At 34.7% G+C, this 12,805-nt stretch overlaps 1 protein-coding gene across 4 annotated transcripts in view; it reads right to left on the bottom strand.

Moving 5' to 3' along the window:
• LOC149541073 (Major facilitator superfamily protein) overlaps positions 1-12,522 on the bottom strand; it is a 65,491-nt gene extending 52,969 nt beyond the window's left edge. Inside the window, exons 1-6 of one of the 4 annotated variants that reach the window (XM_089802063.1) lie at positions 12,331-12,522; positions 11,093-11,240; positions 10,333-10,460; positions 9,924-10,145; positions 9,183-9,839; positions 8,838-9,035 (exon numbers count right to left, since the gene is read on the bottom strand). In XM_089802063.1, the coding sequence (XP_089658189.1) occupies positions 8,838-9,035; positions 9,183-9,839; positions 9,924-10,145; positions 10,333-10,460; positions 11,093-11,170 (1,283 nt within the window). In that variant the 5' untranslated portion in view covers positions 11,171-11,240; positions 12,331-12,522. The other 3 variants (XM_089802064.1, XM_089802065.1, XM_089802066.1) reach the window with 3 other exon arrangements.
• Positions 12,523-12,805: the final 283 nt, after the last annotated feature.

Genomic DNA, 12,805 nt, shown 5'->3' on the forward strand with positions numbered 1-12,805 from the left:
AGTTTGATCACATTTTTGTATGGAATCAAATCGTTTTAGCCCTATTTGCTGATTACATAACATAGTAATCACCATTTTTGTGTTTAAACATCAAATCGTTTTGTTTGGAAGATCACATTTTTTGCTTGGAGAAACACGTTTTTGCTTAAATGCCCGGAAAATTGGAGTTTTAATCCACTTTTATGCATTTTGAAGTCACTTTTTTGCATTTTGATACATGTATATGCATTTGGGGAAGTCTTTTTTGCATTCACAAGTCAAAAATGACTTTAAAACATGCATTTTTTAGTCACGTTTTTGCAAAAAAGGCCCAGATTTTTTAATAAAAAAGTCATATTTTTGTTCAAAAAACTCAAAAAATTGCATTTTCAGCCCATACATTTGATCAAAAGGGATTGTTTTTGAATTTGAAATGCACGATATTGTTTTTGGAGACCATTTATTTGACACTTTCATGTCAAATCCGACCATTGAATGTCCATTACATGCAAGTGCGGAAAAAGTCAAAAGGTTGTTTGAAAATCCGGATTTAAGGGAGAATTGGTCTTAAAACTATAAAACTTGCTATTTTAGCTCTTTCTCCTTCATTTTTGGCACATATTCTTCATGTAAGTGGACCTCTTCTTTCTTGCATTTTAATTCATGTTTATCGTTACTGATTTTATGCATGAAATTGTTGAATGGATGCCATTTATAAGAATCTTTGCCTTAGAATATGCATTTTTCCTTTAAATATGAATTTCTTTTTCATTTTGATGTCTTTGGTTCTTCCCCAAGTTCCAAATTCGAATTTCATCTTTGGAGCGCATTGCATCTTGGCATGTTTTGAGTTGTTTTTCTCTTGTTTTAGTTTTGTGTGCTTGTTGCCGATTTTTCTCCATTTGGAAAAGTTGCAAGTTTTTTCGGAAAAACTTGTTTTTCCTTCACTACATGCGAAAGCATTATCATTTTTCACATTCCATTTCCATGTCATTTCATCTCACATTTCATCCGACAAATGCGATTACATGTTTTTCACTTCATTCGCCATCCACACATGCATGTAATCCCATTTTCCACTTCCGTTTTCATCCATCTCATTTTTCGCTTTCATTCGCACAACATAATTACACGAAATGTCTTAAGTGTAATTGCATCTAAAAGGTCCAATCTTGACTAAAAGTCACCTTTTCTATGCATTCACACCTCCATGAGCAAATACATGTTTATGTATCTTTCCATGCTTTTCATCTTAGCCTTCATCCGCATATGCATGTAAAGCATATCTTTCACTCACACTTGCATCTCATTTCGCCCTCCACCTTCCGTTATATGTTGCATTTACATGTAATCCATTTTCCATGCAATGACATCTTGAAAGCCCAAGTCACTTTTTGAAAATCGGCAATCTCCATTTACACGCATTCCCATGCGCCAAGCACTTTACTTCAAAACAAAAAAGAGTTAAAGATGCTGATGGAAAGTTGTTCCGAGTGTACATCTGAACATCATCAAAAAGGTTTTCAAAGTGTCAAAGACTTCAGTTTGTACTGATCTACAAAGGAGAATTCACGACAACTTGAGCGAGAAAAGATGGATCACATCAAGTTTCCACATGATAATGGACAATTCATCAAAAGACGCAACACTGGTTATCAACGTACATGCAGCAATACAAAGTACAGGAACTCCCAATCCTGTTATCATCTAGGATTGCATCGTCAAGTACAAGGCTCTTCAGAATTGTTCTTTTCTCTTCCGTCTTCTTTCTTCTTCTTTCATGTTTGTAGATGGAGAAGATGCATTACATGAAAAAGTGTAATTGCATATAATGTGAATTACATGTATGTAAAAGATGTAATGCGAGTTGTATGTGTAGTTGCATGTAACCCTTTATTTTCTGTAGTTAGACTTGGTCAAAGTTGGTTGAGTTGCTCCCACTTTTTCCTCCCCCTTTTTCTCAACTTCTTTGCCTGTATAAAGGAGTGCCCCCTCATTGTAAAAATTATCTTTTGTTGTATGCAAGAAAGCTCTGCCACATTTGTGCAAACATAACTTTGATTGTGTAGTACAAATTTGGGAGAAAAGTGAATAAAAGAAGCAATTGGATTCGAAGCTTTGACTGGAAGCAATTGTGATAGAACAAATTAGAAGCTTTGACTATAATTTGTGCCTATTGTCTTGATTCATGTTATTATTGTGTGTTCAATAAAAGAGCATAGAGTTAAGAAACAATTGAAGCCCGAGCTTTGACCAGGAACAATTGTGAAAATCCATAGCTAGAAGCTTTGTCTGTGGCTTGTATTTTCATCTTAATTCGCAAAATAGTTAGATTGTTCTTACTTTTAGGAGTCTTTGTGCCCTAATTGTAAAACTTTTACCATATAGAAGTACAACAGGACTTAGAGCCAAACTAGTACGTTTTGGCTAGCCTTTGAGTTAGTTAAAATTTATCGATATCACTATTTCCAGCTCGTGATAGAAGTGTAATTAGAGATTCACCTTGCCCATTATTCGCCTTACGAATAAGTGGATCCTTTCTTGAAAGTTAAGAAGAAAGGATAATAGTAACACCCTCTTTATAAATCTCTCAATTTCTTGTTTACCTTGAGTTGATCCAAGGAACAGTGAGAAGGGGGAGTCTTCCCTTTAAGGTAGGAGAGACTCTGTCTCACATGCTGTGGCTAGTCATCTTATTTTGCGACTAAATTTTTACCCAAAACTGTCGGTTGCAAAATATCCACCCAACAGACGCCATGGTCACATGTGACATTTTTCCATCTTGTGAAATGTTCTACTGATGTCATGGACTCATGGGCTATAAAGAAGAAACATTAAGAAAACTTGTAACAAAGTTGCAAGCAATCTTAGCAGATTGTCAAGCAATAGAAACTAGGATCAGATGCAACTTAGAGCAAATTGGATGTCAAGTTCTTGATGAGCATGATAATTTGGTTGCAATTGCATAAATGACTTCAGAATATACAGTCAGAGTTAATGTTGGTTCCCATACAACGAATAAGTTTGCTTTGTACAAATCCTTAGCAAGGCACTTACAAGATTCTCTCACGGCAAATTGCAATGTTGTGAAATCAGCATATGCCGATAGTATGAGAATAGAAGCTATGTCAACGACAATGGAGATTTCAAATCTTCCTATAGTGTGTGATGCCATCATCAAATTCAAGGCACTTAAAGATAATCCGTAGGATTGTTTCACTTCTTTTCCATCTTCTTCCTTCTTCAATTTTCATATTTGTAGATTGAAGAGGATGTATTACATGACTTCCATGTGTAATGACATGTAATCCATTAATTTCTTTTATTAGTTAGAACAGGTCAAAGTTGGTTGAGTTGCTCCAACTTTTTCCTCATTTTTCTCAACTCCTTTGCCTATATAAATGAGTGCTCCTTCATTGTAAAATCATCTTTTATTGTATGCAAGAGAGCTCTGGAGAAATTGTGCAAGCATAACTTTGATTGTGTAGTGATATTTTCAAAGAAAAGTGAATATAAAGAAACAATTGAAGTTGAACTTTGATTGAGTACAATTGTTACTTGTGCAAGTTGGAAGCTTTAACTGTGATTTGCATTTTTTATCTTTGATTCATATGTTTTTGCATTCTTGATATTGAGTATAAAGAATTAGGAAGCAATTAGAATCGAAGCTTTGATTGAGAGCGATTGTGGAGATATATAGATTAGGAGCTTTGATTGCAGCTTGTATCTCTTTCTTAATTCACAAAATAGTTAGAATTCTTTACTTTTGGAAGTCTTTGTGCCCCAATACTAAAGGTTATTCTTAAATTGTAGATGAAGACCGGACTTAGAGCCAAACCAGTATATGCTTTCAGCTAGCCTTTGATTTAGTGTTAATTTATCAGTATCAAAGTTTACAACTCTAGATAGAAGTGTAGTTCAAGGTTTCATCTTTCCCATTACTCGCTCCGCGGGTAAGTGGATTCTTTTCTGAAAGCTAAGAGGAAAGAATATTGGTAATATCCTTTCAAATCCCTCAACTTATTTCTTACCTTGAGTTGATCCAAGGAACGGGGAGAAGGGGAGTCTTCTCTTTAAGGTAAGAGAGACTGTCTCACACACTGTGGTTGGTCATCCTATTTTGTCACTGGATTATACTCAAAACTATCGACTACAAAATATCCACCCAACACAATGCATAACATGTCTTTACTTGTGACGGAAACTACTACATATAATAGCCGATGGGTGTGATGTGAACCGTCCCATCTGTAACTTCCCTCGGTTACACAAAACTGTCCAACTACCCGATTACCCGACAACAAACCTTACCTTTAATAAGGAGCTCAATTACAAATGAATGACTTAACCAATTTATTTGACTTAACCAATTTATTGGCCAATGAGAAATTGCACTTTTTATTATTACATATCCATTTGAGGATTAACCAATGAGAAGATTCATTACGGTAAAGCTTTGAATGTGTTTTACATATCACTTGTAGATGAATTTGATGGGATGAACTTTGACATGTTGTGTAGGAATTCTCTAGTTGGTTGAAGGTGACTGGGGCACCACCTCAACATGTTTATCTTGTAACCTTTTGTTTCAATTCCACTTCTCCATCCTCTTCACTTAGAAATCTTCTCAGTGACATGCTCAAACTTGTACTTGACTTGGTACCTAACCTTAATCTTTTTGATGATTTGAATTTGTTGATTTCCATCTACAAAAACCAATAACAATAAAGCACCAATTTATGGGCCAGTGAGAAATTGAATTTTTAATATTGCATACACATTTAAGAATCAACCAATGAGAAAATTCATTATATTAAAGCATTAAATGCATCCCACATATAACTTGTAGATGAATTTGATTGGATGAACTTTGACATGGGGTCTAGGAATTCTATGATTGGTTGAAGGTGAGTGAGTGCCATCTCAACGCATTTATCTTTTAGCCTTTTGTTTCAATTCCACTTCTCCAACCTCTTTACTTAGAAATCTTATCAACATGCTCAAACTTGCACTTGTCTTGGTACTTGGCCTTGATCTTTTTGATGACTTGAATTTATACATTTCCATCTTATCTCAAAATCACCTTTGTATTTGACTTGTACGCCAACCAATTACAATAAGGCACCAATTTATGGGCCAATGAGAAATTGCTTTTTTTTATTACATATACATTTGAGGTTTAACCGATGAGAAAATTCATTATTGCAAAGCATTAAATGCATCCCACATATCACTTGTAGATGAATTTAATTGGATGAACTTTGACATGTGATGTAGGAATTCTCTAGTTGGTTGAAGGTGAGTGGGCACCACCTCAACATGGTTTTCTTGTAGCTTTTGTTTCAATTCCACTTCTCCATCCTCTTCACTTGAAAATCTTCCCATTGACATGCTTGACATTGCACTTGTCTTGGTACCTGATCTAGAATCAATCCAAGCCATTCATTTGTACTTGAGCTCCTTATAAAAGGAAAGGCCTTCTCATTTGTAATTCATTAGTTGGAGTAGAATAGAGTAGAAGGGGAGACTTGTAAGATCGTTGCCAAAATTGCTCCTTATTTATTGATGTTTTCATGGTAAATAGTTGTAAAGTTTTGAAGTATTGCATGGTTATTTGTTTCCACATTTCTCACTTAGTTTAGATTTGCTTAAGTTGAATAGAAGTTAAAGGTAATTTAGGCTGAATACTTGATTAGATAATGACAGACATTGTTATTGTTGAAGTCATGGTGAAAATAGTGCCTATTGATTGCAAGCAACAATGTAAGGCTGTTTTGAACCTCATTACAAGTAATTCACTGCAATTGCTCAATGTTTCTTGATTTGCATAGTTATGGCTCTGATGAGCATAAGTAGTTTAATAATCACACCCCCACCCGTTAAAGATTGCACCCTACTTAGTGTAGTTGATTTGGTGAAGTAAGGACTAGTTTGGTCTCACCACAACTTCAATATTATCTTCCATGGAATAGAATTAGAAGTAGCTTAGATCTCTAAATCCTCATCCCATTTGTGCTCTATCTCAAGTTAAAGTTAGGAATAGTTGATGCACCCAATTGTCGTATCATTCGCAAAGTAAATTTTAAGAGTAAAGAGTGAATTAGTGTAAGTCCCTTTGGAACACCAAGATACATCAAGCCAAACAAGCTCATCTCTACACTAAAGTCGCAAGTACATAATCCAAACCTTGAGGTCGCCTCTATGATCTTCTCTACAATCTTAGTGTACATGGTGTCTTTGTTCAAGAGAGGATAGAAAATCTCTGGCACTTTATGATGTCATGATGTGGTCATAAAACACTCATCAACACGACTCAAAGTCCTAACGTGAGCACTTTCAATGATTTTTGGTGTTTCCAACACAAACTTTCTATTTTTAGCACTACAATTTTTAGTAAGTGCTAATTTTTAGCACCTAGATATGGTCTCAATTCCTCTCTAAATTTGAGAAGAAATTTATTTTAGCTTATTCGCTGAGTCTTTATAAAGTGCCTTTTAAAAATACTCCACTCCCCCAGCCTAGTAACATGAAGTTGTTTTCAAAAGAGGGATCATTTGACATCCAAAATGGAGGCCTAAGGAAGAGGAGAAATATTTATTTGATTGAGCTTATATTATGCTTCCAAAAAATGACACCAAGGAGGAATCGGGTGATTTAAAGTAAATTAAAATGTTTTATTTGAGAGCTCAAAAAGGTCTGAACATCTATGAGGTTTTCAGGTTGCTTTCAAATCGATTTTGGAGGGAAAAGGTTTCAAATGGAAAAAGGTCACCCTATTTCCTTTTCACTCTAAATGTTAATGTTTTGAGATCTCATTTGGTTATGTTGAAGCGATATATTACTGCTATGGTGTTGGTATGATTCTGGAGTTCATATTACTGGTTCTGGAGGTGAAAGACTCTCCCTAGCTAGTTGGTTCTCATAAATGCAGTTTTCAGTATGCTTGAAGATTTCAAGTGAGTATTTGACTTATAGAGATGAAGTTCTTTAAAACTTTTAATGAAGTTTGTGTTGTTTGGTGTGAGAGCTGATTTTCAAATATGTTATGTGAGTTTTGAAGAGTTTTGGGTTGTTTTAAGTGCCCATGTCAGTTATCTAAATTCTGGAAATGTGTTTTTACTGAGTAGCTGCAATTAAGTTTTGCTTGTATCTTTCAAAGACTAAAGATTACCAATCAGGGAAAATACTTGCAGATTTGTCATAGCTATGCAGCTTACTTTGAGTATTCATTTTAACTGTTTGGCAAAATACTGATTTTTCAAGGGCAAATCATCCCTCAAGGAGGCCGTACCGTTTCCCTCGAGTAGAGTTTTAATACTGAGTTAATTCTGCATTGTATAAGGCATGAAATCTACTAGTTAAGGCATCATTGCATATAGTAATTGCTACTAAATTTTGAAAAGTTGATTGGTGCTGATATGGCACTTGCATGTGCACCTTCTTGAGAAACTTAAATGAGTTTGCTACTCTTTCTAAGAGTCTGGTTTTATTATCAGAAAATCTAATTTTAGTACTTATCCCTCTTGAGTCTTTAATATTGTTATTGAGCTAACACATATTTGAGGAGTTGAAGGACATTTCTTTGCAAAGGACCTAATGTTTCCTATGATTATGTAATGATTTAGAGGCAATGGCTCAGCCCTCTCATCATTGTTGTTTAAATTCAGTCTTTATTTCTATACAAATCTACAAACTAAGAGGTGAAGGAGCTGTCCCCACATCATCTAAGTTCTATTCTATTTTCTATGGCGTTTTACTTACAAAGTGGCGATGATTTTAGGCCTCCACTCCATCTAGTTGATGTTGAGAGCATTTGCATATGTAATCTAGAGCCAACAATCAGAAAGTTACTCTTCATTAGTTTTGAATATTGTATCATACATTTCAAAAAAATCAAGGGTCATTATAACACCAAAAGTAGACGAGTAAATTACAACCAAAAAGATTGACTCTCCATCCATTCAGATTTACTGCCATACTAGTGAGGAGATCAACAACATTGCTTTATATATACATAGTATATATTATTGCTTAAAATAAACTTAAAGTAGTACAAGATGTGCTTTAACCATGGAAGCACTCCAAAGTCAAATCAATGACCTCAAATAACTACTTCCAGACATAGTCGCAAGAAGAGGCTATTGAAAGCAGACACAAGACACACCAAAGTGTCAAGAAACCGAGACTAAGCTTCTCGAGGCTGCTCCCAGGACCCTGCATACGGCCAATCCTGGCAACAAAAAAAGTGGGCTAACCTTCTCTAATCAGCTACTTAATAAGTTCACTAATCGGTAATGTTTCTGGTAATCATTGGCAAATTTTTATTTCAAATTAACCTAAATTTAACATGTTTACCAAAATCTACCAGCAGTATCAGTACATGTTATGTGCACATAAAACTTTAAATTTTGTAACATGTACTGACAATTTTGTGCTTCTTAAGAAAAAAAACCTGTTGTTAATCTCTGTATAATATACAAGCGAAGATGGTACTAGAAAGGTCTAAGGACCTTCAACAGTTTATGACTTCTGAGAACAGTTGCATGTCTAACTCAAAACATATTGGCAGCTTAAATTTTGCCTGTAATATGTCTTCTCTATTTTGTTTCTGAAAAAAAACCTTTCAGGATGGCATATTGCCACTTTCTTTCTTCTTTCATTTAGTATTGGCTTGCGAAGTAGAATCCTTTTATTTTATGGAATCTGGTACTGCTGCTATCTAGCCAATAGTTTTGAATATGTTTCTAAAATGAGGCTTTTTTTGGTTATGATATACTGTTTGGCTGCTTTGTATTTTGATGTAACTAATAGAAATTTAAACAGTTTTAAAAATTTAATTTAGTCTTCAAAATACTCACAAGAATATGTTCCTCAAAGGCACACGTTTCAAATAATGATTATAAATGAATGTTCCCAGCATCAATCCACCCCATCCAACCACACGTGCAGCTCCCAAAAATGATGCATCTAGATGGAGAAAGTCTGTCTGATAGTAGAACATGACAGTTGAGATGTTTGGAATTGTAACTTGAGCTAGAAAGAACCACAGCATAGGCCTGATATTGCCACAACACATTTACCATCAAGATAATTTGAAGCAATTGCATAAAGAAAGACTAAAAATGTCCCCAAAAACATGCAACTGTACTGACTATTGCATAATATAATATTTAAGTATGAGTGGCATCAATGTTTACTAGTACCGTAAAATAATAGGTCGTCTCATTGCCTTAATTAGTGTACTAAAAGTAGTCTTCACATTATGGAGCCACTGTTTTTCTCTGTAATCAATATGATTAACTGTCTTTGACTCAGCCTCAGATATTTTCTTCTCTCGCTCAATTCCATCAGGTGTTTTCCTTCTTCTCAAACCATCCACTTTGTGAATGTCAAGTAAGGAAGGCTTATCCTCAGAAACAGATATTTCTTCCTTCACGGATGTGTCATCTTGCATCCTCTCATAACTTTCCTCTACAATCTCTCCTGATTTTTTCTTCTGGATTTTAACCCAATCTTCATCATTTTGTATAACCTGTTCTTGCAAACCATCAGTACTGACCGGCAGAGAGAATTCAGGTTCTCCTCCATCATCCTTCTCATCTGGCTTTTCAAGTCCACTTTTTGGCATGTCAGGCAGTTCCTGTTCATTTGCCTGTTCAACTGTCTTAAAACTGCTTGAAGACTTTTCTTCAACCAAGCTACAGGCAAACAATTGAATTGTAGGGAATATGGAGAAAAGAAGATATATCATTTGGATCCTCAAGTTAGATAGTGCATAACCACCAATCAAACTGCCAGCTATGCCTCCAATTGCCATAGCCAACCATGATAGCGACTGCAGATCACCAGCATATGTTGCCCTGCTCAATGACAATTTATGTTAGTTTACAATCCATGTAGAACAAGCCAGCATATTAGTTAAGTTATCAAACATGGAAGCTGACCTTTCCTGCCTTGCAGCCTCTGCTACCATTGCATCGATAACAACATCAGCCATGGCTGAACCCAAATTTTGAAATGTTAGAAGTATAGTGAGAAAGGTATATGAGTTTCTCAGAGATTCGATGAGCCCAAGGAAAAGCCATGGAACCAGTGAAAGGATGCTTGCTATTATTAAATATGGCAGCCTCTTTCGGCCTTGAATGGGTACACAGTCTGACAATATTCTGCAAATAGATATCTCAGATTCTTGTCCAAATAAAGGAAATAATGCACTAAAAATGGAAACTGTCAGAGTGAAAATTTCAAACATGTTGCAAAATATATTCCATGTGTTATCTTACAGTTTTTTCCTCAAACGAAACTAAAAAGCTTCAAATCAAAAATTGTCAAGAGAATGTAAATGAAGCCTACCCATATAGAGGCTTTATACTCCATGGAAAAAATGCAATTGAAACCAAAAATTGAGAAGCAGAAGGGCTCAATTTAAGCTCATCCTTCAATTGATATGAAACTGCCGTCCATGCAAAGGCTCTAAAGCCCTGAAAATAAGATCAAATTGCCAAATAGATGCACTTGTAAGGACGTGTGAGCTGAAAAACACATGAGTTCTTTCAATCAAGACTAAGCCCCATCCTTCTATCTGACTCTAATCAATCCTAGAAACACATCATCACATGTCCTAGTGTTTGTATCAAAAACCTGTGTCCCTTAACAAAGTAAAGCATCTTGAGCGAGAATGTAGGCTATAGTAACTGTCAACTTTCTGCCACAGGAACCACTATTCGATTGGGGAATCTTAAGGCTCAGTCATCCGAAGAGCACATCCTATAATGATATCTTTCCTTGGACTGTTGAATGTAAAATGGATTGAGGATTCTTAGGAAACTTCTTGAAATATGCTGACTGCACAATGCGGACTTCCTTTATGCTAAGGTGCAAGGCAAGAACATAATACAGCTAAGCAGAGGAAGAACCTTATGACTGAGGCAGCAAACAGAGGAACAGAAACACCGGCATTCTTCCTATGTTATCAAACGGACTTATGAATCACCCATTCAACTGGGTGAGTATCATTTATGTTTGAAAAAATCAGCACAGATGAATTTAAAATACAAAGAAAAACAATTCTTGCAAGAGTGAACAAAATTTGTAAGGCAAGTTGTAAAGAAACCTGAGTCCAGTATATCAGACAAATAAGCAGAAGGAATGGAATCCCAAAGCTGCTCTGCAACTGCCTAATCCAATTCATGGCACTTAAATATGCTCCAAAGAAAATTGGATCTCCAATTCGTCCGTAGCTCCTCAGACCCTATTTCGTTCTAGTGTCAAATAAAAAACATATTAACAAAACAAACATTCTAAATCGGTGAAAAATAAAACTAGAAACATATGCATAAACATATTACCCGCAAGAAGAATAAAGAAGTGTTCAATGACAAGAGTTCAATTGATATAAAGGCTAGTCCACTAATTAGACAAACCATTCTCAATCAGAATATATATCTCAAATGAAAGAGAATCCAATGTTCATTAATACCAAGAACAGTATTAATAGAAATGTGTGAATTACAGATATACATAAATTTGACTAATGAAAACCTGTAAATTACCAACAACTATATAAACTTTACTTATTAAAGCCTGTGAAATACCAACATCCATATTACTTATCCTAATGAAAACCTCGAAATATCTCCATTCGCATACATTTTTCTTATAATAAATACCGGTCACTAACACCCACGCCAATTTTACCAATAAATACCTCCAACAACCACATCGATTTTACAGATACCAACACCCACATGAACTCTTACTTTCCGTGATAGATCCGTACAACTTAGCATACACCCACATAAAATTCTAGAAGTCACCTACGATTTATCAACGAATTTAACTGGTAAAAACCTACAGATTAGTGATTATCAAAGACCCAAATAGATTTAATTACCGTAACTGAAATGCAAAATTCTCCGAAGTAAAACCTACAAATTATTAACGCCCAGATGAATTTTAGTCATAAAAACCTACAAGTCGTACTATCCACATGAAGTTTAATAATGAATCCTTGCTAAATATCGACGCTCGCATGATTTTCGGTGGTGAAAGCCACAAAACGTTGACAACCACATAAGTGTGGAAAATTGAATTTCAGCGAATTATGAGATCATAAAACCAAATGTGCTCATTTTGATTTTGGAAAATCAATAAACGAAACCATTTTAGATTATTACGAGGCCTACAAATATACTTCAAGTCTCTCTGAGAGAAGATGGATCAAATCTTACCAATAAAAAGTATTTAGGAAACAAGAAAATGAATAGAATAAGCGAATTTTAACATCCAGAATACCATAGAAACAAATATACAGTTGCAAACCCGCCAAAATAAGACAGGTGACAATATTACCGTTTTAAACCCCAGTGCTTTTTGAGACGAAAGCTTCTTCTGGAGTACAAAGAACAAATAAAGCAACGGTAGATCTCATTTGTTTTTTTCCGTATTTTCAGTTCTAGTCCTCGTTATTTACGTATTTTGAATTTGAGGGTTACGAAGTCAGCAGTTACGTCAATTCCGTCGGCTGGATAGCCATTTCGTGTTACGTCAAAACAAAATTTCATATACTTTATCCAATTTCATATACTTATATTTATGAGTAATATATTTACAATGAGAAAATATTAAATATTAATAATATAAATTATGTCGATATAAAAGCGAGAAAAAATAGTAATAAAATTATTGTTACAATTAAAATTTTAGATTTTTTTTTTTAAATAATTTTATTGTATTTTTTTAAAATTATCTATATTAATAATATCATAAATTTGTAGAAAGTTTGAAAACTTATGTTTACAAAATATTTAGTATATTCTTTTATTAA

Source organism: Cupressus sempervirens, chromosome 9, assembly GCF_028749045.1.
Source record: "Cupressus sempervirens isolate cs-2001-9-10 chromosome 9, ASM2874904v1, whole genome shotgun sequence".
Taxonomy (NCBI): domain Eukaryota; kingdom Viridiplantae; phylum Streptophyta; class Pinopsida; order Cupressales; family Cupressaceae; genus Cupressus; species Cupressus sempervirens.